Source organism: Pimephales promelas, chromosome 10 (genome assembly GCF_988280905.1).
Source record: "Pimephales promelas chromosome 10, fPimPro1.hap1.1, whole genome shotgun sequence".
NCBI lineage: Eukaryota > Metazoa > Chordata > Actinopteri > Cypriniformes > Leuciscidae > Pimephales > Pimephales promelas.
The window spans coordinates 7,469,114-7,495,182 of NC_142778.1; the positions used below are offsets into that span (position 1 = coordinate 7,469,114).

At 38.4% G+C, this 26,069-nt stretch overlaps 2 protein-coding genes across 2 annotated transcripts in view; one reads left to right on the forward strand and one right to left on the reverse strand.

The window, feature by feature from the left end:
- Positions 1-26,069, reverse strand: part of veph1 (ventricular zone expressed PH domain-containing 1) — a 118,511-nt gene that overhangs the window by 75,501 nt on the left and 16,941 nt on the right. The window contains exons 2-4 of the mRNA XM_089135359.1: positions 23,921-24,150; positions 18,212-18,427; positions 13,655-13,829 (exon numbers count right to left, since the gene is read on the reverse strand). Coding sequence (XP_088991485.1) covers positions 13,655-13,829; positions 18,212-18,427; positions 23,921-24,058 — 529 coding nt within the window. The 5' untranslated portion in view covers positions 24,059-24,150. The remainder of the gene's footprint in view (positions 1-13,654; positions 13,830-18,211; positions 18,428-23,920; positions 24,151-26,069) is intronic.
- ptx3a (pentraxin 3, long a) lies at positions 550-6,035 on the forward strand. The gene is made up of 3 exons (XM_039663942.2): positions 550-956; positions 1,777-2,355; positions 4,920-6,035. The coding sequence occupies exons 1-3, from the start codon at positions 806-808 to the stop codon at positions 5,549-5,551; spliced, it is 1,362 nt and encodes a 453-aa protein (XP_039519876.1). The 5' UTR covers positions 550-805; the 3' UTR covers positions 5,552-6,035.

Consider the following 26,069-nt stretch of genomic DNA (forward strand, 5'->3'; position numbering starts at 1 on the left):
TTGAAAATATGATCACAAATGAGAAGCACTGTAGGCCAAGATTTTGTCTCACAGGAGATAGATTGTATGCTGCTCAATTATCTTCAATTTTGGTAGTCGCAACTTCATGTCTCTGTTGTAAAAAAAATTCGACTTTGCCATAAATGGACCACTTACATTGAAAATGAAAGTTACTACTAAATTAGGGACTGAGAGTATGAATAGGCTTTAGGGCTGAAAGTTAAGATCCAAGTCAGATGAAGGAACAAGGGCAGCTTTTATAACAAATGTTAAGGATCAAGGTTAGATTTAGACTGTGCTAGATTAGTGTGAGTGGTTTTAAGGATAAATTAAATTAAAGAATAGGGTGTTACATATGAGAAAATTTAAATTCATTACAAAAATTCACCATGACCTTTCCAGGCCACTTTTTCTTAATTCACTGGTATTTCCAGGTTTGCTTTACTTGCCTCAACTCATTACCTCTTACCCAACATCCTCCCCCAAACTCTCTCTCTCTCTCTCTCTCTCTCTCTCCATTGCAGGAGCAGTACAACAATTTGACTTCCCATACTACCTCCAACGAAGAATTTCTCACTGAAGCTACGTAACTCTCTCTCTCTCCCCCCACCCCTCTTTCTCGCTCTCTCTGAGCGCAATGTTTATATAGACCACAGAGCTCCCCTATCAGGCTCAGTTGCCTTTCAGCTGCAGTTCACCAAACAAGCAGGAGTCCAGTCAACCGATTGCTGAGCATCTAACAAGAAGGACCAACAGAGAGGACGAGACATTATACACAAACACTGAGTCTTGTTCTTATTTTCACATGGCTAGCATGTCCATGTGGACATTCCTCCAGGCCATGTGTCTGGTGGCTTCATTGTCCATGGCCGTACCTGAGAATTATGAGGATGAAATCGAGGTGGGCTTTGGACCCAATTATTTTAACGAGATACCTGAGGAGGACCAGATGGAAGGTGAGTAACTGACAGAAATAAAAAAAAATATTCCACTGTTATCAGTACCATCAGCTGTAAGTTAAAGAGACATGCAAGTGCTGACAGGATACGTAAAAAGGATTAAAGGATTTCCACTAACAGAGTGTTTGTGGACAAGTCAGAAAGGAGTTTTATTAGCAGGGAATGAATGCAGAATTTGTGGAAGAGGTTATACTACAATTGTGTAATGATTGTTGTTTTCAATTGTTGTCTCTGGTGAAAACAAACGATGGAGGGACATAGAAAGAGAGAGAGAAGCTGATTTATTAACCAGACTGATCCAAGAAACAAAAAAGTTGTGTGTTTGATAGTCATATATACATACTGTAAATAGCTTAAGAGTTAAATTAAGTTAAATTGTTGATACTTTTCTAAGGTGTGTGGATTATATAATGAAAATTTGTTCATAAGCAAACCATGGTAATAAATAAAGCTATGTTTTGAAGAAAATAATTGTGTTAGTGCCTTCACAATCATTGTTAAATCAAATGAAGAAAGTGTCGATTTCATGTGAATATTTTGCTGTTTGTTAGGCTCATCCCATTGTTGTAGAACATGGAAAATATATTCTTTGGTTGAGTTTCAATTAATAATTTGTCTATATGGGTCATACCCTTTAGGCAAATATGACTGCCTTAGATGCAATACTTCATCTCTAAAGTTAGCTAGGACCATGTCGCACTCTTCGCTGCCAACCCTTCAAACTCAACAAATGGTGTCACCTTGAGTACATATACAAACCATGTCATGTAAGCTCAATGTTTCTGCATTCCTCTCTTTCCCTTGATTTCTCTCTTAGGGGAGACCCCTACACCTTTCCCTGAACCCTGCAAAAGTCCAGCTTTTACCAAGTGGGATAAGCTCTTCACAATGCTGGAAAATTCCCAAATGAAAGAGAACATGCTCCTGCAGTATACAGATGATATCATCAAGGTTGAGCTGCAGAGTCTGAGAGGAGAGATGATACAGTTTGTGGCCCAGTACGGTGGCTCTTGTGCCTCTGCAGTTGAGAGCTTGGTTCGGCGGGCTGGGACTCAAACAGAGACGCGATTGCAGAATGCACTGGACCGTGTGCGAGAGGTCTCAGCCGATCAGTACACACGGCACGATACAGCCCTGCAGCAGCTACTGGCTGGCAGTGTAAACCTGGCTGCACGGCTAGAGCGACTGGAGAACGGCTGCGTGAAATGGGCGGGAGGAGATATGACCTCCCAAGCCAAGAGTGTCCAGACTCGACATCTCATGCAAGAAGTGACTGAGACAGAGAATGGAGGTAGGCTGGAAAAGACTCTGGAAACGATCTCCAGTGAGCTGCAAACCATCCGGGAACAGCTGACTCTTTACACCAGGTCAACCTTTGCAAACATGCTTCCATCAGGTGAGAGAGTCTATGTTGTAACAAGAAAAAGTTGTCCATTTGCCACTTTATTGAGAGGCAAGTATAGCAAACAATGGGTAGGGAGAGGCAAAGTGGGATAAAGAAATGTCTCCAAGCCAGATGTGTCATTTAAACAATGCCTCAAAGTGTTTAACTATGTGTAATAAATGCTACCCCATGGCTCAGATTAAAGAACACATTGTGTTAGTGAAGGGTAAAACGTAGGTTTTTGTTACAGGTTTTGAACAATAAAAAAATCATGCACCAATTTCAACCCCCTTTGCAAGTATGTTGCTTTATGTGAGTTAACCTTTTAAAGAGCCCCTATCATAGCATTTTAAATGTTCTTATTTTTGTTTTAGGAGTTCCCAAAAACCGTTTAACATGCATGCAAGGATAAAAAACACTTTATTTGTCTTATAATATGCATTTATTTTTAACTGATTTGCTCACCGACTCCCAAATGATTCGTACAACGACTCATTTTTCCAAACCACTCCTTTGCGTGACGCTAATCGGCGGTGATTGGTCAGATGACAGACCCAGTCAGTTATTGTAACGCATAAACATATTGATAAAGCACTGCAGTAAGACGCTCTATTCTTTATGACAACTCCAATAACAGCGAGAAACATTTCACATATTTAAAAAAAAATTGACATTGGAGACCTAGAATCTGCGCTGAGCGTAATTTACGTGCACACACACACAAACTGCCTCACGTCCCGACGCTACAAAACCGTTCAAAACCCATAAAAGCAACAATTATTAATAATACTTACAGGTTGTGATTCGAAGGAGGAAGCTGATCCATATACACTGGGTAAGTAAGTTACTGAGCCCTCCTTCAGGAACAACCGCTTGCGAATCCACATTTGAATTCATTTATGTTTTGAACTAACGTTATTCGTCAATAAAATAATGAGAACACAATCGGGCTATACTGTTGTGGTATCGTTGCAAATATGACCTCTAACCACCGATTCTTCACATGCTCGTCCCTGGTAAATGAAAACAAAGTGGCTGAACTATCTTTGCAATGTAGAACACAGCGTCTTCTCGACATGATGCTATGATGAAGTATTTGAATGTGTAGACTTCAAGTTTACACTTCCGTCTGCGCGCGCAGTAACTGGGCGCGGCCAGCTACGAACCAGCTAATGACTCGTTTCAAAAACAATTCATTTCATAGACTCAGAGTCGACTCTCACTTTTGAAAGACAATAACTTTATATACGGTGCACTTTCAGATATAAATCTTTGCAGGATGTTTTCATTCCCTTAGAGCTATATTCCACACCATATGAACAGTCATTTTCAAAAATCCATGATAGGGGCTCTTTAAGATCAATCTGGATAGGACTAAAACAGACCGCCAATGTGACTATTCTGCTTTGGTGCAGCAAATTTTGAGCTGTAAATCTGCGATTTATGCAAACCACATGCTACCATCAAACCACAAGCCAATTTAGCTGACTAACACAAACACAAAATGTCAACTCATACGACCGCCTGAGCAGGCCTAAAGTAGGAGGCTGATATCCCCCAAAATCTAATAAATGTTTAACCCCGTACGACTTAAGCTCCTACCGAGTTTGGAAACAAGCCTTGTCCACATCAAGAGAGCTTTCACCTTGTCAGTAAGCCGGATACAGTTTCTAGTCAACTTAAGCAAAGAAAGATTTAATCTGCGAATGCCCATGCCTTCTGCATTAAATAGCTTTGTAGAGGTAGAGTAAATAGAACACAGAGGGAGGTATAATTATTAACAGCTATACAGGGCGACCACACCAAAGTGTCCAAGGGAGAACACAGAACCAGATGAGACTTTAGAGGATGACTTAACCTCCCTCCATCCTCCCAAAGCAGGAAACCCAAGACAAATGTAATGAAAATACTATAAGCTACAGTAGGAAAGGAGAGCCATAGCCTGTCATAGCAAAGCAATCATACATAACGGAGAAAATCTCATTACCAAACCCATTAACAAAGACCCTTAAATTTCTTTTAGGAGTGTTTTACAAGTCTTCCATTGTAATTCAGTTTCTTATAGTTGAAGATACATATAAAAAAATGCACAACTGCACAAAGAAGATCCTAGTTGGGTTCTACCAGACGAATTCTCATCACATTCAGTAATAAATAAATATTAATAGCACAAGGATTAAGGAATAAGATCTCTGTCGCTCTTTAGAAAGTCTCAGTGGGAGCAAAAACTGGACAGGATCCATAATGACTATAATGTTTACAATAAAAACCATTACTTTGAGGACCCCAATAAGAATTAAAAGAATGCACTGAAGATTACAGTACGTCCCAAAATACTGACCTTTTAATTAAAAACAAGTAAATGCTTTGTGATGAACGCTCCTTGAAAGATTTTGACAATGTAAAGGTTATCCATAGAAAATAAGCTAAAGTCTTACGCACCTAGTGATGGGTGGAGTGGTGCAATGGTTCTCCCTCTAAAAATGTAGGGGAACCGACATCACCACAGATTCATTCTGTTCCTTCCAACAGGGGATAATTAAATTTTGATAACACCAATCCTTCTTTCTCTCCAGGCTGTGACACTGGGCTACTCTTCCCCACACGTTCATCTACAGCTCATGTTGAAGTCTCAGCCAAGAAAATCTTCCAGACCAATGCCGTCACCATTTGCCTGTGGGTGAAACCAACTCAGGTGCTCAACAAAACCGTCCTCTTCACTTACAGCACAACTGGCAACGCCTACGAACTCCAGCTGGTGTTGAATGGACAGAGTGTCTTTTTTACAGTCAATGGTGAAGCCCATTTGGTGGAGGCTTCAGGAGCAGTACAAGAGGCCCAGTGGGTGCACATTTGTGCAGTCTGGAGCTCACAGCAGGGCTTGGCTTCGATGTGGGTGAATGGTCAACAAGCTGCAAGCTCTCCCGGAGTGGCTGAGGGGCATGAGCTACGTAGCAAGGGAAGCATACTATTGGGGCAAGAGTATGGACGTCACTTCAGGCATTTTAGTAAGCCAGACACATTTGATGCTGAGCAAGCCTTCACAGGGAAGATGACTGGAGTGAACATGTGGGACCATGTTTTGGATTCAAAGGAAATATCTCAGCAGGCACGGCTGGATGGGAGTGGTTGTGGTCTCCGTGGTAATGTGGTGGCATGGGGCGTGTCTGACATTGAGCCAAAAGGGGGTGTCAAGCTAATATACTAATTTCTCTACTGTCTTAACCATAGATATGTATATAAATGCTAGATGTGTTACGGCTGAGTTTCCATCGTCATCACCGGCGGCCATCTTGTCACAGACAGGCTTTCTGGCGGGCTCTGTGGTATCTGATGTAAGAAATACTCTTATCTCGTTGAAATCTTGACGGATTTACAAACGGTTTGGTTTCTTACAAACGTTATTAATGTGGCTATAATTCTGGATGATTATTTATTTATACACATTTATAAAACAATGTTACCAATGAGCGAGCTGCCTGTGACAAGATGGCCGCCAGGTGCTGACATCGACCTCCATTGCCCAGCAGCGCGGACGACACATCTAGCCTTTATATACATATCTATGGTCTTCACCACCTGAGCCCTGTATACCAATCAGCTGAGCTACTACAATCACATATTAAGAACCTGCTTCGCTATACCAGCAAACAACTGTAATTTTCCTCCTTTTCAGATGTGTGGAAAATGTTCCTTCATAGGGAAATTGTATGGTGAACAGACTGTAGTCAAGCAAGTTAAAATAGGTAAACTGCTGCAATTGGAGGGACATCATCACATATGATTATATATTTTTTACAAAAATGTTCTGTTTTAAAAGAATGTTTTCAATTAATACAAAGTGGAAGGAATTTTTTTACAAATATATGATGTATCGCCAAACTATTTATCTTGATTGGTAATGTTTACATTCAGATTTGACTTAATTTTTAATCTATTTGTAATGTAATCCTTGTTCATTGTTATTTTTCTTACGTTTTTTTTAAACTCTAGAATCTGTTACAAATGGCTATTTCAAAATATTTTGTTATATGATTTCTGCTAATGAATACATTTTTTGCCTTTAACACAAGGTGGTTGCTACGTTTTGATGATGGAACTGTGGAAAATGTTTACAAATTGCGACTATTTTTGTTTCTGCTGATGTGATTAAATGTATTATAATGTAAATTGTTTTTGTTAAGAGGCAAAGTTGAATGTATAATGTATAAAAATATTTTTTCTGAGGGCTGGGAGGAACAAATTATAATAAAAATGGAAAAAAAAAAAATTGTGTTCAAGAGGTGAATGAAAGTGCATTGGATAATAGAACATACCCAGCTAACATTCTCATAACTAGCGATGCACTGATATATTATTATTTTTTGTCCGATAGATACCAATTTTAACAAACCACTATTGGCCGATTCAGAAAATGATCTGTCATTTGCTTTCTTTTTTAACTTTTGTTCTTAAAATAAAAGTTTTGATCATGTTTTAAATTAGCAGAGTTCAAAAATGCATGAATTAAAAGGTATACTAGCAAGTTGAGTGCTACATTATCACATAATTTCTGTTGAACATAGATTAGATGCATTTAATATTCAACAGGCCTACATAAATACATATTTACAACAGAACAAAGATGCATATAAAATAAACATTGCCTTTAAGGTAGTCACAATTACACAATACCACAATATATATATATATATATATATATATATATATATATACACACACACACACACACACACAGTATATAACCAACACACCTACTGTACTAATACGGCGAATTATAAAGCAGAAACTATGCTTAATTTCAGTTTAACAGCATTAAAGATGACTAGCTGAACTGTGCTCATCAAACCGTCCTCTTTTCTTACAGCACGACTGGCATTTTCATTTTTCATTTTCAACATATTCTGTTCTTATCAATAAAGTTGTAGTTGTAATAAGTTGTAGCCACTATGAAAGTGTGGACTTGGATAAGAGCCACAACAATTTAAATGTAAATTCACAACTACAATCCAGACATTTCATTAGGAATTCATGCCATCTGAAATTTAAAATACTTGAAGAAAGATTTCAATACATAGAATTCGCAATGGATTTGCGTTGACCAACAACAACTGTTTCGCCTGAAAGTTGCTTATGTCTGTGCTGTGCTCGCTACGCTAATGACATTAGAAGATGGGGATATTTTGCCAGTAAAAAATTGTTGAAATTTAGGTAATGTGACCACACCCTAACAAAGCATTTGAAACAGGGCCAGTGAATCTGCTCTATACGTTTCAAAATCTCTTGTGTGGTTTGCCTCATTTTTTTGAAGTCTAAAAACTTACAGAATCTAATAGAAGCGACCTATTAATTAATGTCAACATTAAATAACATTCAAAACCCATTTTACTTCCACACAGAGATAAACATACACACACAACAACCACCTTTACCACAAAAAAAGCTTTAAAAAAAGTTAAGACACAGAGCAAGTAAATATGAACTTTTGTGATCATGCTGAGTCATGTACATCAAGTGTAGAGTATTCAAGTAATCAGTTAATAGGCTTTATGCCGTGCGTCACGTGACCAAACCGGAAAACGGGTCTCATCGCATCCGCTTGTCAGAGAAAGTGTTAACGGCCGTAAGAACTGACTACGATATCTATGGATATTTAAGGTAATCAGCTAACCTAACTAGTTCACTTTGTTATTGGCGTTTTATTCCATTTAAATATCTAAACGTTACTGTGAAGAATAAAAAATATAAAACATTTAAATATTAATCTGCACATGTGAGGGATATTGTTTATGCTAATCTTTGCTCGCTCCTTTTAAGTTATCTTGAGTAAAACCGCAAAAAAATTCATGAAAAACAAAAGATACAAAAGACCTGGAACGGAAGCGATTCGACCTGTTTTACAGAGAATGCGGAAGTAAGTTGTGCCTAAAGCCTATTGGAAACATGAGAAAACAGCATGGGCCACACTAAGTGTCTGGTATTTTACATTTATAACATGCAACACAACCAAAGATCTGGATGTCACGGGTCAGTGTAAAAGAGGAACAAATCATTGGCTTAGCTAAAACACTCAGGCCTCAGACTGATTAGTGGATCCAGATGGTGGTAGGGAGAATGCATTCTTGAAAGGATATTACTAATAATGAGCATTGCTAGAGGGAGTTTGTGAGCCATTCAAAACCTTTAATGTTTCAAAGATGCTCTTTTCTACCTCTGGCTTTCCTGCTCCTGTAGTGACTGTACACACCAGGGGAGCTGTGCCTAACACAGTCCAGACCACTACAAACACTCACATTGTACCTCCGACATGACTTTAACATGAGACCACTGTGTTACTGAGGCAGCTACACACTAAGGAAACACAAGAGCTCATGGCGAGACTCATCGAAAATATTTTAAAGAGACTAAATGATTGTACAAGCAGTTGCCTGCTTGAAGTGATTACTTATTCAAAATAAGAGCCTACTCAAGAGAGTGTGTGATTTCGGACACAGCCTTTGATTTCCACAGAGCCTGGCCTGAGCACTAAACAGACCATGAAATTGTAATCTAATCGCTGTACCAATGAAGTAGTTGTTCCTATGAAACATTACTCTACCCTTCCTTTTGCAGTGTTCAGCATTTAGAACCCCTCAAAGGTATCCCTCAAAACCTAACCTGAACCCTATTACCTCACCCCACTTCCTGCTTCAAGGACTGGGAATAGGTCGCAAGTTATCGGTTCTCTGTGAACCCGAGGCAAGTAGGACCGTGGTGGTGTTAATGAGAGAAGGGGAATTATTGCTCTGCTATAATGCATGGCTCATGGAGAAACCACAAAACTTAATATGCTTATACTGGAAATGAAGGCCCATAACTGACTTTTACTGTAAGTTAAACCAAGTATCATAATGAGTCATGTCAAATACGGCAAGGAAATGTAGAAATGTTGGTTGTCTTGTGCTGTCATGTTACTTCTAAGGAAGGGTGAGTAGGGTAAATGCTCTGTTTTCAATCTCTAGTGCAGGTTGGATTCAACCCAGAGGTTCTGCTAACTCATGTACCAGCTTTCTCTTCCCACTCAGCCCATTAGAGTTCTGCAATGGTACAAGATGTAATCATCTGTGTCCTGACAATATACACAAACATAGAGCATATGTAAACCCAAGCATATCAATGCAAACTGCCTCACTGCAGTGGTCAGCCAATTTTTGACAATACCTCAGGCTCAAAAACTTGGGCAATTGTTGACTGGAAAATGTCATGACAGTTTCACAATTGAGAATAACGTAACCAGCTCTTGGACAGACATGATGGTCAAGCAGCAAGCCCAGTTTTAAGACAATACACTTCATTTAGATCTCAAACCCTCGTCAACAGTTGAATAATACAATTTAAAGCCCAAGAGGGTCCTTCTTCAGCTGAGGCAATGTTTTTGTGTGTCGGCAAGAAGCAGAATGTTAAATGCAGAAGTAGAATGTAGAAAGTAGAACGAGGGACCTCTGCATAAACCACTGTGGCATGACTGGATCGATAATGTTTCATTTGTTAAAGAGCCCCTATCATGGCATTTGAAATGTTCCTATTTTTGTTTTAGGAGTTCCCAAAAACAGTTTAACATGAATGCAAGGATAAAAAACACTTTATTTGTCTTATAATATGCATTTATTTTTAACTGATTTGCTCACCGACTCCCAAATGATTCGTACAACGACTCATTTTTCCAAACCACTCCTTTGCGTGACGCTAATCGGCGGTGATTGGTCAGATGACAGACCCAGTCAGTTATTGTTTGTTAGCATAACGCATAAACATATTGATAAAGCACTGCAGTACTACAAGACGCTCTATTCTTTATGACAACTCCAATAACAGCGACAAACATTTCACATATTTTTAAAAAAAATGTGAAACGCCTTCCCTCGCGCCCCGACGCTACAAAACCGTTCAAAACCCATAAAAGCAACAATTATTAATAATACTTACAGGTTGTGATTCGGAGGAGGAAGCTGATCCATATACACTAGGTACTGAGACCTCCTTCAGGAACAACCGCTTGCGAATCCACATTTGAATTAATTTATGTTTTTGAACGATCCGTCATTAAAATGATGAGAACACAATCGGGCTATGCTGTTGTGGTATCGTTGCAAATATGAACTCTAACCACCGATTCTTCACATGCTCGTCCCTGGTAAATGAAAACAAAGTGGCTGAACTATCTTTGCATTGTAGAACACAGCGTCTTCTCGATATGATGCTACGATGAAGTATTTGAATGTGTAGACTTCAAGTTTACACTTCCGTCTGCGCGCGCAGTAACTGGACGCGGCCAATGACCTCTCTACGTCACGATGTAACAGCTAATTCATTTCATAGACTCAGAGTCGACTCTCACTTTTGAAAGACAATAACTTTATATACGGTGCACTTTCAGATATAAATCTTTGCAGGATGTTTTCATTCCCTTAGAGCTATATTCCACACCATATGAACAGTCATTTTCAAAAATTCCATGATGGGGGCTCTTTAAACAAAAAATATGGAGATGCTGAGGGAGTCACTCCCTACTCTAGAGTCTGACAGGATGTGACAGGATTTTTTCAATGCCATGCTCACAAAAAAAATAGCTGATATGAAGGCTTGTGAAAGAAAACCTAATCATTAAGTCAAGATTTGTCTAAATAGGCATTTTCTGGGCCGAAGAAGCTGACAAATTGGCATATGCCCCCCTGTGGTATAAACATGTCAGGTGATCCACTCAAGTTTCTTGGGTGACCGTTTCTAGAGGGCCTTTCGCTTGTAGCTGTCATACAGTACAATTTTAATTATTCAACCATAAGAAAACCACTAGATTGTATCCATTTTATATCCTTATCTGTAACATGATCAAGCTATACCAACAAAACATAACTTTTTAAAATCTTTCAGTATTTATTCTGTGGCTCAGTTAGAAGGCATTTACAATACTGTTGTCCTCTGGCTGAACCAAATTATATGACAAAGAGTTTAGGTCAATGTAAATTTGACCACACTATTCCCTAATGAAACCATGTTTGTTCTTTGTCTCTGATGGCCCAGGCCAAAGATCTCCCAGACTGACCATTCCTTAATGACAGAGTTTCAACACAATAAGCAGACCCACACCAATCAGATCTTTATCTTCGATGGGCAACAATTTGTGTGAGTAGATGTTTGAACAGCTGAGATGTGAGTGTATTTTGGCACAAACACTAGGTCAAATTTACCATCTATTCCTCATTTCAACTCTTTAAAAAAATGCAAATCTTTAATTCAAAAATCATTGAATAACATGCCAATTTAGAAGAACAATGATTGTAATAAAGTGTGCTTCATTGTGGATGTCTCAAATGACCCATTTAACTGTGTGGTTTTGAGACCAGAAACCATAACCTCACACTGTGGGCCAGGAAGACCACACGCCACCTACACTACACCAATGCTGTGGGTGGCACTTTAGTGCTGTGGAAACTAAACCGTCATTGGTATGTGTGTGTGTGTGAATGTTCTTTTAAAGGCAAAAAAGGACTGCTTCGCAAATTAAAACAATGGCAACGAGGTGCAGGGCCTGGAAAGCACTGAAACCTGGGGAACATGATTTTATACCTTCCATGACTCACCATTGTTTTCTATTGCGTAATCAAACATAGCACACGGTGACGGTGACTTTGCCAACTAGGACATGTTCCTGGATCAACATCTGTTGTTGGTCCTGGAACAATATTCTTGTCAAACAAACACAGCCATAACCCTAACAATGCATTTCTCCTGTCTTAAGGCGACAACTCACAGCTATCACACACCGGACGCACACATTCTAGAGTCAGTTTGTGGTCAAAAATATTGTTATGTTTAAAGGGGTCATGAACTGGCTTTTTAAATTTTATTACATTGTTGTCTGAGGTCAAATTATGACGTTCGCTTGGTTTTTGCATTCAAAAACATCAAAATGTATAAGTAATAGGCTATTTTGTAGCTGAAAAACGCTCGGTTAGTTGGTCGTCGTTGAGCATTAGAAGGAAAAAGCACTGGTATCAATTGATATACAAAGCTATATTGGGTTATTTACCCCCTTATCTTTGTTGTCTTATTAAACAGAAGACACCTAGTAGTTGTTCATTACGTTCTAAATCGATCTACAATTTGCGTGTGCCTTTTGTCAAAATTGAGATGGGTAAAACCTTTTTTAAATATGCTGCAGCATCGGATTGGAATCTTCTCCAGACTGAGATGAAGTTAAAAGAAATAGTATCTTGTGGTCAATTTAAATATTTATTAGATAATCATCAGAGTAAACTAATTGTGTGTAAATGTTTGTAACTAGGTGCATTTTTTATATTTTTATTTTTGTAATGAGATTTGTTTATGTCTGTGTGTTGTAACTTTGATGTTAAATGTCCATGTAAACTAAGCTGCTTATCTTGGCCAGGACACTCCCGAAAAAGAGATTTTAATCTCAGCGAGTCTTTTTCCTGGTAAAATAAAGGTAAATAAATATAATATGATGACCTCTTAGATGTCAAAAGTTCAGTTCATCACCCCTTTAAGGACATTTTGAAATGAAGATAACGCACAATTAAATACCATTGTTGCTATTATCAGTTAACTGAACATTTTACCTCAGGACATATGATAATTGAGAGAATCTCACAGTAACATCAGCAATCTTCCTCCACGCTGATTTCAGCATTTTCGTCATTAAATATTCTCAGATTTCTGGCATATAATTCAGGGTACTTCCCTACTTCATTGAGTTTTTAGTCGTCCTTTTAGTTATAGTTATCTCTATGCTACCCCTTGCTGTTGAAATAGCTCTAAAGTGTTTTGTGACCTATACCTCCAATAGTTAAAGGCACACAACAGAGAATGTAATCACGACAGGCAAACATATATACTTTCGCACTCAGGTTAGTGTATGGGGAAAAAATGCAGTTGCTTTTCACATAACATATGCAATTACATATGCATTGTGATACAGCCTGGTTCGTAGGTCCATTATTTCAGTTTGCTTAGCAAACTCCTCAAGAGTTTGTTTTCAGGTGGAGCGAGACCTCTTGTTCAGGCCATCTCAGACCAATTTCCTTGGTGTGAATTCAAGTGCGATTGCTGAGTTTACACATGCCTAAACAAACCGAATTTACGAAGAAAATATGCTAGTTTGAAAATGCCCAAACACACTGTATGTAGATAGGACACAATGTCAAAATCACCCTGAGCCAGAGCACAAAGTATATTTTTGAAGTCTACTGTATGCTATTTTAGTGACCTTCCGTGAACCCTCCCACCCCCAGGACCCTGTGTCGACCCCTACCCGTCAGCACGCTGCAGGTGATGGCCTCAGTGTGTTGGGCCAGGAGTTCAGCTTTTGCAATGGCAGCCAGTGACAAGTAGCTGGACATGTTTCTACTTAGCTCTTGGTTCCCTTGCTGCAAGAACCGCACCGCAACAGGGACCGCTAACACCATCACTGGAGGCCTGTTGTAATTCTGAGAAGAAAAAAAAAATCAACTCAAATTTAGACCTTCATCTTAGGTCACAGATTAATTGTTATTAGTTACGACCTATACAACCAAATTGAAAAGCTCAATTAGAAGTTTCATTCAATTAAGTAAAAATCAATATATTAGTGTGTGCTAATTCTAAATAGCATATAGATAAATCAATAAAGACTTTAATAGATTCAGACAATTATCACATAAAGGTTAGCTGGCTGCTTAGTCAATTAAATAAGATATACTATATGAGGTATCTCTTTAATAATAAGAGATTCTAATCATTTAATAATAAGAGATACTATATAAAGCATGAAAGGCATCAGTAAACATTTCAAAGGATCAAACTGAAGCCTGCCACAGAAAGTATGTTATGTTAAATGTTCTGCTGCCCCCTAGAGAAGATGATGTGAACATGTCATGTTGAAACAGATGAAACATCAGATGGATAAGTGATTCATCGAATGAAATGAGAAGTTATGGATCAAGTTTTAGATTAAAAAATAATAAGATTCATTATGATTAATTTTCACTATTTTGAAAGCTATTAGTTAATTATTTAATGTATCTAGTATCATAATTTAATGTCTACTGCATGCTATGAATATGAATTTAGTTTATTCTGGAGCAAATTAAGACATTTATTTGGCCATTCATCTTCTTCCCTGAAGGGAAAAAGTCCTTAAATATCGGAAATAAAACTTTAAAAAGCATGACATAGGGCGAATAACTTCCAAAGAACCAAGGCTAATTATAAAACACCCACTTGAATATGTGACTGCTGCTCAGATCAAAGAGACTTTCCACAAATAGTTCTGAAGAACATAAGACCGTTCAAGCTGCAGTTCTCTAATGAATACTGATCTCTAGCACTACCCAGAATGCATCACTCTAGATCAGCCTCTCTCTAAGCCCTTCTCTAAGATTCATATGTGGCTCATTGTGTAAGTGAATGCATGCGTGTGTGTATGTGAAAGAGACAAATACAAAAACGAGGGAAAGTCGAGAGGGGGGGGGGGGGTAATGTGAGATTGAGACATTGAAGCAAATATTAAGAAGCATCTAATTAATTAGCAGGCTAATTTCTGTTGTCAGGCGTGTCAGTTCCATTTTAAGACATGCCACGTGACTCCCTGAGAATGTAATTATTGCTTCATAACTGACAAAGCTGGTTTAAATATGGACCCTTTCACATTTCCAGGGTTCTCGGAAGCAGTTGTCGTCATAGCTGGGTAAACGTCTATGGTGGTGAACGAGTTTTCATTTGCTCCAATAGCAAAAGAAAAAAATGCAGCATTTCCAAAACTTCCCAAAAAAGAGAGAATGATGATGAATTTATATATATATGGTTTGTAGACAACCTACATGAACCACTGAGCCACTGCCGCCCCTGTTTCTTAATCAGCTGCCGAAAGTGTAATATATATATATGGCTATACTGGCTAACTGGTATGTAACTTGCATAATAATTTGGAACACAGTGTAGCGGTAACCCCAAAGAAAAGATCTATGAATGACATTGGTCAGATAACAAAATATCAAACAAAGCAGAAAATCTGCAAGCAAAATAGCTTTTGTCAAACTGCATTACAATCTGTTGGGGATGTCTGAAGTGTGATGGAACCACTTCAATAGGCGTGTGCCTGAAGCCAAATTCCGAATTTGGAAAGGTATGGTTGCGCTTTCTGAGCGTCACTGAACAATCTTGTAAAATGTGTGGGATGTACCGCCATTCCCTATACACAGTTAAGAATATGTATTTGCGGTATAAGTACCAAAAACCATCTCAATATGTTTTTACAGCTCCTTTCTCAGGAGCTCTGCTAAGAACAGGTCGATTTTGGCCTGTCTAATTAATATTCATGAGCCTCTCTTCTGATTGGTCTATTGTTTTCTGAATGACGCACGGCTAGGCCAACCACAGGTACTTAGGGTAATGTATTGGCGCTTTTCCACTGCATAGTACGGTACGGTTCGGCCCAGTACGCTTCGACTCGGCGCGGAACAGTTCGGATCGCTTTTCGTTTCCACTGCAGTAGTACCCCTTCAAAGTGTGTGGGGCTGATCATTATTTGCGCGCATCTCTACTGCCATGACATCATCTTAAAAGCGCCACATTTTCAAACCCACAACACAGGAACAATGGAGACTATCGAGGGGATGGTGTTCCTGATTCTCGGTATGTGGTTGTTTTTAACTGCTAGACGGAAAAATGTGTTTAAAATGAGGCTGATGGCAGCAAAACAAAAATACTGCTAAAAAAGTGTCTCGTGTCTCGTGTCGCAAATCCAATGACGCTAGTAGTGACGCTGGTAGTGACGATTCTGTCTGACCAATCAGTGATCTGCAGTGTTTCACGTCACATTTTAGTACCGGTACGGTACGCTTGGAACCTCAACAGACCAGGTACCGTTTAAAGCGACCTGAAGCGGACCGTACTGTACCGTACCATGCAGTAAGCACCACAAGCTGTAGCTTGCTGTGGCTTGGGGATGCTCACAAGTAAGGTAAATAAAACACCTGTAATGATGGACATCGCTGAGGGAAATGTTATTTTGACCTTATATATATTCGAGCCGGACTCAGACTCCGAATCGTCGATGACAGGAGACAACCACCCAGACAGCAAACTGACATTGAATCAACGTGGAAACGACGTCTCTCATGACATTGAAACAACGTTGATTTTGCTCATCGAATTAACGTTGAACCAACGTCAGACGCGGCATTCTTCAAAGCTAAATGAAAATCGAAAATTGGTTTGCTTTCATAACGTTGAAACAACGCGTTGATTTCAAGTTGATTTTCCGTTAGTTTTGAAAGAATGACGCATCTGACGTTGGTTCAACGTTAATTCGATGAGCAAAACAATGTCAGATCAACGTTGTTTCGATGTCATATTTCCACGTTGATTCAATGTCAGTTTGCTATCTGGGCAACCACCTCCTCAAACACGCTTCCAAAAAGATATTTTAGAATAGTAATTAATGTTTGTTTGTTTTTTTTACTTTCAGCATTGTAAGAGTATTATCATTACTATTACATCGATGCAGCATGCAGATTTAACATTAACGCTAATTTAAGTCTTTAAACAAACTCAAGACTTTTGAAACAGCGTTACCCATGCAAGTACACTAAACGATAGTTTCTGTTAGCAAAACAAAAGACACAGAGACTGAGTGAACTCAATCTCACTGTCTTTAACTCAATAAAAACAACAGACACCAACAGGCTGGTGTCTGTAACTTATTTTGTCTTGTTTCCAACAGATATTCTATCAAAGCTTATGGTAACTATAGACTGTACAAAACAACATGTCAGCATCAACTAAGCAACATGTTAGTGTTGCATATCCGTTTACAAACTATAATTTCAGGTTATGCTGGCTCCATAATGTACGTTTATTTACGGGTTGCGAATTTGAGGTGGGACCCAACAATGTAGGGACTGAAGCATCTTTGATGAGTAGCTTCTTTGAAAAACCAGCATTGAACTGTGCCTGATTGACTATGCAGTCACTTGAGAAATGTGCAGAACAAACGGTTAAGGTTGACTTAAATTGCCGTGGTATTTTTGGATAAATAAACATTAGCCACTGGTCTTTTATTTTAATGTTGTTCAGAAGCCTGTGCAATGATGTAGTTTCCATCGACTGAACACCATTTTCTCGTCATGTTTCCGTGTTGTTGTTGTTGCCCAGCAATAGAGTGCCGAATTGATGACGTTACTTTGTAGGACACCTCGGAAGCTAGCGGCGCATGGGTTCCCACGATCGGAAAGCTATGCATTTTCCCCATAGATTTTTGGAAAATTGCAAAAACATAAGATCTGTGTTTAACAAAGAGTTGTGACCCTTACATATTTTGTCTATCAAGATAAGCTGTAAGTTAATACAAAATGTATACATTTTGAAGCCTATATAAAGTTTTTTTTTTAAAAAACACAAGCAGACACAATAAAGTTTAAAAAAACACAAGCAGGTTATAACTGGTGTGTTTTTATGTCATAGATCAAAACGTGAAAATATTTAGAGGTTTTGTTCACCACAGACCTTATTTCAAGCAATTTAGCAAAAACCCATTAAAAATGCCATAGACTTTAGAGCGAGGGAACCGGGAGCGCTAAAATGCTAACTCACTTCCGCGTTTTGGCCTACAGAGTGACGTCGTAACTTCAGCACTATATTGCAAGGACGTCACTTTTACGGAAGTCACAACGGCTCGTGAAAAGGCACAGCTACTTTACCTAGGCTGTGTGCATTTCTCTGTGGACTGTTTTGAAACTTATGCCGCTATTCCACTGCTGGTACTTACTAGATACTGTTATGTTTATAAATGCACAGATGTCATTAGTGTGCACTTAAGCGTTACTCTCACCTGCAAGATGCAGCTGGTGATGTCGGAGGCAATCTTGGCATGAGGTGTGTCTTCATCTTTGCCCTGCGGCTGGAGGTTATGTTCAAGACATGACTCCCATAAGGACACAAGAGATGCTCCATGCCTCTCAATCGAGCCTGTCTCCCTGATCGCTGTAGTGATGCGTGTAATGCAGATCTCCACCACCGCCTGGTCATTGTCATTGGTCAGGTAGTCCTGCAACAAATCACATAACTCAATGAAAGACTGTGCATTTAAGACTCCGTTACATTAAAAAAAAGAGTTAAGATTTGTAGAATCAAGATAAAATGTCCTGGTTGCTTCAGCAAATACTGTGTGCTTTTAGCTCATGTTTGCTTTTGTTAACACTATCAGTTAGGTTTAGTTAGGGTAGGGTTTAGTATTGGTGGTAAGACATTTTCAAATGTGAAAGAGCATTTGAAAGCGTTTAAAGAAGCAAGGGCTGCGATACGCAATAATATCAAAATTCTTAGTTTCCTCCATTTCTGAAGTATTTGATTAATTTCAGAATCCAGTGAATAGGCAGCCCGTTCTCATCCTTTAACGTCATATAGAACGCTATATGCAAAAACGGCGCTATACTACGCACATGGCACCCTTTATCGTTAATATAACACGTGAACCCAAGACGTCATAAATCCTTTAGCGTGAATATGACACGCACACCCTACCCCACACCTAAACTTAGCCCTCACAGCGCGTGTTAAATTAACGATAACGGGTGCCATATGCGTAGTATAGCGCCGTTTTGTCATATAGCGTTCTACATGACGTTAAAGGATGAGAATGCGTTGGAATAGGTCTTCTTGACACGTCTGGTTTTTGTTTGGCTTGAGCTGTTTTTTTTTTTAGTTAGTTTTAAAATGTTATCAGTTCAGTTTCCTGTGTTTCCTTTGCTCATGCTCTTTTGTTGCCATGGTTTTTGTTTTGCCATTAAGTGCCACACCTGTGTCTTGTTAATCGTAAGCACTATTCAGATGGTAATTGTTTCTCAAAGGAACGCAAGGTATTTTCAACATTTATAGGGGCTAGTCAGTCATTTTATTGCCGTCCTATTCCAGATTCTCAGTGTTTTTCTCACACCGCGTAAAAATCCTCAGCCAAATTACCTACTGTTTTTTGACAAACACTAAGGTTGAGGTAATTAAATTGCTGTCCGAATCCACACCTCTGAGTTTACAAGAAGAGATAAATTCAAAATGCACTGTTTAAATCCTTTTTGACCACTGCACAGCACCGTACATTAGCTGTTGCACTTCAGGTAATTTGCATGCATTTTAAAGGGGTGATGAACTAAAAAATCTAATTTTCCTTGAGCTTTTGACATCTACAGTAAGAGGTCATCACATTATAAGAATATCCTGTAAGTTTCAGAGCTGAAAATGTCCTTGTTAGTCCAATAAAAGCTTTTATTGACACCAGGCTCAGCAAACGACCTATGATCTGGATCTGGATATCATGTGACTGACCAGGTTATTTAATATTTAAAACATTATGGTTTGATTGACATTCATACACTGACTATTAAGCAACCGTTTGTATCCTAACTGTGTGCTATACTGTATTTGCATGGAAACAGCTTCATATTTCGATTTCTGAAAACATGAGGTATCATTAGGCAAGAAAGTTTGGATCTTTGTGGTGTGGCATGTTTGGAATGATAATGTTATGCACGTGACTGTGGAAAGGAGGACAGTGTAGGCCCTGGAGAGAGAAATACAAGAGAAGAGAGAATGAGACGAAGAGAGAACGAGAGAAGGCTACCCCTGAGATGCTGGATGAGCCCAAATCTGTTTACAAAAGCCAGCCAGAACACAGAAGCCCAATAAGGCAAGAAGAACTGGCTTTAGCATGCTCAGCGACACCAACTTTCCTTCAGGAGTCATTTTAATTTTTACTCATTATAATAAAATACAAAAAACACTGAGGAAATGAGGGGTCACCTTATTCAAATTATTCAGATATGCAGTTCTGCTGACAGGGTCAATGATCAACTAAAACATGCCATATGCTCTCTAACTTCACTTTAACAGCATAACATCAACCAGGCCTGTAAACGGCTAAGGACAAAAAATAAAGGAAAACATTTTTTTTTTCCCTCAGTCAATATGACTATACAATAATAATAAATAGTAGTAGTAGTAGTAGTATCATCATCATCTAAATGATAAAAGATCAAAACAGATAAATATATTACTATTGCAACAATACTACTGAAGTGGAAAATAATTAATACAATTAATAAAAAAATGTATTTAATAATAATACAAATTCATTTTCCAGAAGAATGGTAAAATTACAAACGCTTGTCGTGTGTTAATTTGGATAATTTAAATTAAGTGTAATGTACATATGTTTAAGTGTACAGCACATCATGGTAGAATTTGCTGTTTTATCTTTGACCAGATTGAATCATTACAGTAAGTACATTTATAGCAATAAAGTCAAATTAATTTTGTACTCTGTATTTTCATTGTCATTTTCACAATAAAAACAAAACAACAAACGTATTTATTTTAGTTTAACTAAATATTTCTTGAATTACCTTTTTAATAATTTAAAGGTGCCATGTATAAGAATTGAGGTTAAAATGTCCAAAAAAAATTAGCTACACACATCAAAAGAATGAGAAGAAATAAGGTTGATGATGTCATTAAAAAATGACAAGTTATTGTGCTGCAGAGATATTAACCTGAATTAGCATGCTAAATTACTAGCCCCGGCCTGGCAAGGTGTCGTAATACCAGTTTCGGCCATGGGAGGCGGTATGCGGGCGGGCAACATAACCACCAGCCAAACTCCAGTACACGAGTAAGTCGCGCCGGCTTGTGTGTACTTGAACCTGATATCAGTCGTGTGGAACGTACAGCCCACTACTACATTTCAGTTCAGGGAAGAGTTAATAAAATGATTGGTCGACATTATGCGTGAGGAATACATTTTGGTAAGTTGTAGCATACTCTATCATTCATTCAACAGTGTTTGTGTTCTTTTACCATGAACTAGTAGAGATGATCGGTTCACGTGCACTAGGGATCTGTCGTGTAACATTTACAAGCGCCAAAACGGTATTTATTGTTTGAATTGCGTAATAAAATTGACAGAATCTGAGAGCTGGGATTTTTTTATATATCATAACTAACCTGCTCTGTCTAGTCTGTCGGTCTCCGTGTCCTTTTCGGTGCATGACAAAATTGATGTGTGGCGTGAGAGTGTGTGAAAAGTGTCAATTGCGTGTCTCACGGTGAATTCGTGAGAGTTGTCAGCTCTAAATGGCTCTTGCTCTGTCAAATTAATTCAAACTAACAATAAAAATGTAATATGTACAAAACGAATACCGTAAAACTTCAAATAATAGCCCGGGCTTTTATTTTCCCATATCGTCGAAATGCACCGGCTTGTATGTGAGACAGGCGTCAATGAGACGGCCATTATAATTTAGTGTTGAGATGTTGTTCATTGAGTCTCTAATCTCTAAAAAATCTCAAATGCTCCACGTGAAACTGCGGTCTTCCAACCTTTTACTATCGTGTCAATTGATTTGATTAATATGTGTGAGGGAGAGAGAGCAAGACAGCGCTCGCCCGTGTTGTTTGAAGACGTGAGAGTGCGCAAAGCCGCGGCACAACTCACTTTCTGGAGGTATACTGCCCCCATCTGGTATGGAATATAGAGTATGATTTGATTTTTTTGACACGACACCTTTAATTCCAGGCTTTCATCTTCATCATAAGATGACAATCATCATAAATCCTCTCGTATGGCCTCATGGGATAGTTAAGTGTACATCTTGCACACACTTCAGAATCTTGCAGGAAGAAGTACCCAATCCGGATACTTTGGCCTACTCTTTTATGAGTACTGTGAATTCAGACGTACTTTTGTTTTTCACCTACTCTATAGTATTGGTGGGCAGATTGAGGCTTTGTGGAACACTGAAAAATTTATAAATACTGTGTCGAAGCTTCGAAACAATCTGACACACGTCTCCACAGTGATCCCTGGTGGTCAGAACAGTGTAAATGCAACAAAACCCAGGTCAAACATGCATAAAAACAAATCTTACTAATTTTGTTTTAAAAATTTTAAAACAAATTTTACAAATCTATTGCAATTTTTTTATTAAAAATAAAATGTTTCAAATGCAATTATCTAATCATCAAATAAGATTATCAAGTGTCTATATGCTCTTTGATCAATTGTCAGGGTTCGTTTAGTTTGTTTTTGTTAGTTTGAAAATTTTGAGGTGTTTCGAAACTTTTCAAAACAGTAATGACGTAAAGAAGCCTCGTTTACTGAAATGACGCGACTCTGGTAGTTTGAACACTCCGCACCATTGACTTGAAGCAATTTGTAAAGGTTTCAAAGCTTCATGAAGCAGTGTTTTGAAATTGCCATCACTACTATACAGTAGGAAGTATGCGAATTTGGATGTAGCCAAAGAATAATGACTTAACAAGACCCACCTGAAAGCAATTAAAAATCAACTAATGAGAACGTGACACATGGACAAGGGAACCAATACAAAGCCCGTCTACAGAAAGCCTGGGCACTCCCTATTAAGTCCTATTATACCGAATTTTGGTTGTAGTTCCACCAGAGTTCCACTAGGGGCGATCGTCCAAGTGCAAAATGAATGGGAGTCTATGGGGCTAAACGGCTAAATTTGGCTCTTTAACCCCATTGTCATTGAGAAATCTCAGATTTGAATGTAGGTTTTGCAAGTTCAACATGGGTTTTATAGGTCGAAAGTTGATTGAACAACATGACATCATGACTTTTGCGTAAACATACACGCCACTTTCGAGTCAAGTGGCGTGTTATCACTACGCATTTTGAGCTATCCGCGTGTATGCACGTATGTCTACGGCATTAACGTCCGAGTGATTCCGCGTGTCTGTACGCTGTCAAATGTCCGCGCGAAACGAAGCAAAATGTAGATCTACATCTGGGGAGCGATCTTTTTTTTCCTAGGATGGTAAGGGAACAGTCATAAATGCCATTAACCCCAGTGATGGGGTTGAGGTAAGTCATATATTTATATATACACTAATAACGTTAAGTCAACGGCATTCATAAACACGCTGAAAAGCGATTATGCGTCTTGATAGCACGCCAAAAATGGAAATACGAATTGGCATGTCATACACACACTACTTCATGAGATCAGTCTGGAATGAATGAGTACTTATGTCCTTTCGATTAGGATCACATGATGGGATGAGGGAATCACATGACAGGAACAGGGACTATGACTATGAAAACTACAAAATAAAAGACATGAAAACAAATGTGAACCAAAACCAAACATGACAGACTCACACACAGTAATAGTAATAGTTGCTTATTATGAGCATGCAATAGTTTCTCATGAGTTCGCGAAAGTCTGTTTTTTTTTTTGCAAAGGTCCAACTGGAGTTTAAGGTGTTTTGGAGGTTTTTTTATATCTTGTAAAATAATGTCTTTTCTGTCTGTTTGTTTTTGTTTTTCTTGTTTTCAGCACTGTGCAAGCAATTTCTATATGTGATTGAGTCCCTATATATAATCTTCTGGCCAACTATGTAAGGGGCACAGCAGGAACCTGTAATAATACAAACTAAAACAACTCAAATGTTTGGTACAAAAAAATGATATGACCCTTTTAAACATCTAAGAAAGGTATTTGCTATTTGAGGTCAGTGTACTCACTGGAGAGCAGGATATGACTTTGATTTCCTCCAGGGCTTGCGACAGACAGTCTTCAATCTCGCCGTCATCCAGAGAGAAGAGGTCTCCTGCACGGGACAGGTCTCTCTGTCCCAACACTAGACGGAACAGCTGGTGCATTCTGGGAAAGGCTCAAGCTAGGGCAAGCTGCCCCTGCTGCCTTGTGTTATCACGATGACTTGACATGCTCTTTTAAGTGTCAGGGGAAGCGCCTAGGGAAAGTTGGAGAGGGGAAAAATGATAGAAGGAGAGAAGTCAACTACAAGGAAAATAAATTAAGGGGGGGGGGGGGACAAGAAGGAAAAGAGGGTATGAGAGACAATACAAGAAAAGACACCGTTGCATTTAAACTCACATCGACATACGGCTGGCTTCACAACACAGATTCCAACACAAAAATAAAATATAAAAGTTATTTAGTGAATACCATCTGATCTGACCAAGTGGGAATGTAAACGACATCGGGGGGAAAACTGGGGTCAAATTTGGAAGGGTATTTGATTCTCAAGGAGACTTTTGTTCAGATGTAGGGGATAAATAGTACTACATTGTGGTTTTAGCTGGTAATTTTAGCTAACAATGGCTGTCTATTATTGATGATGAATTTCAAGCTTTACTGCTTCGTAACATTTAACTATACTAAAAGTCATGTATACAGGATAATGGCAAGTCCATACGCTTGTTTCTCCGTCGTAGTACAACATATGACATGGAAAACATACAATAGTGCAAAAGTCTTGGTATAATGTGGTATTGTGTAGGTATCTATGTGTATCACTACGCTATATTAATCAAGTAATTTTCAAAAGTCAAGCTAGTTATAATCATAAAGCCAGTGCATCGCATTCAGTCTCTTGTACATTATGTTACTGTTTTGGTTGATAACGGCTCGCATCATGAGCGTGAGCTTGAACAATAATTAGCTGACTGCAGTTCACTTAATGGCCACCAGTGTCATTAATAACAAGGGTTTCTGAATCCTCCATATGGTCCCTTGAAGGTCACCTTGAAATTTCTCCTTTTGCTTTCCACAGGGAAAACAGCGGACAGATCAGACAAGACATCAAGGTAAATAAATAAAGTAAGGATTTTAATTTTTATTATTTCACATGTGTAAAAAAAAAGGTTTATGCTTCAGTCTAAACTAAAGTGAACCTGTGTGGAATTCCAGGCTGTCAGGCTTCCTGTTAGTGACATTTTTTTTTTTTTTCAGAAAACAATTCTGCCAGTGTTGCCTTTGGAATTCTTGTGGAGTGAAACCTCTGTTAATCTGTGATGTGTTAAACCTACCTGCAGGACCCCATCATTCATTAAAGAGTGTAAAATGTCGCACGTTTAGTCAAACTCTTAAACATGCGGACAAGAATCACAGCAAGAAATACTAAGTTTGGTCATGTCTGAGGAAGAGCCTTAGGTTAGTGAAGTAGTTTGATCGGTCATTATAATCAGCCAGATAATCTCACTTTATCGCACTTTATAAATAAATGTGACTACTGACAATATCACTATCACTACTATTATATTTCACACTCCTGACCTTTTACTATGTGCACTTTTTGGAATCAGTGAGTTCCCAAATGAGTATGAAAGTCTTTAAAAACAGCAACTTTCAGTTGTTCATTCATGAATTTGTGTAAACAACACGTCATCCGTGTATTACATGCCTGTTTATTGCGATTAAAATTGGCAAACACCACATAGTTGAATGCAAATATGATTACTACGATTATGAGCTTAGTTTGATCGAAGTATTGTGTTTACATTTGGTCAAGTTTAATTGCAATATTCCCAAAATCCCATTATTATCGCATTATGAGGGTGCATGTAAGCGCACTGATTGATTAATAATGTAATCATCAACTAAAACAATGAAATTTTTAAATAAATTACAAAGTTATAATCATATAATTCAATAAATCATGTTTTAACCTTATATGTTTTTCCTTTACATCATTAGTGTGTTAAAAATACAAAATATGCAAGCAAAAACTGATGATGAACTAATTTCACCAGCTCTGTTTTGCTTGAGAACAGCATGAACATGCTGGTTCACCAGCTAGACCAGCACTAACAAGCATAAACCAGCCTGGACCAACATGAAATTGGTAAATTTTCAAAACTGGCTTTCCTA

Bases quoted from the DNA above. Each gene is read 5' to 3' on its own strand.
- ptx3a (XM_039663942.2), top strand. From the start codon at position 806: ATGGCTAGCATGTCCATGTGGACATTCCTCCAGGCCATGTGTCTGGTG. The intron at 957-1,776 runs GTGAGTAACTGA...TTTCTCTCTTAG, and splicing joins TGAGGAGGACCAGATGGAAG to GGGAGACCCCTACACCTTTC. The intron at 2,356-4,919 runs GTGAGAGAGTCT...CTTTCTCTCCAG, and splicing joins TGCAAACATGCTTCCATCAG to GCTGTGACACTGGGCTACTC.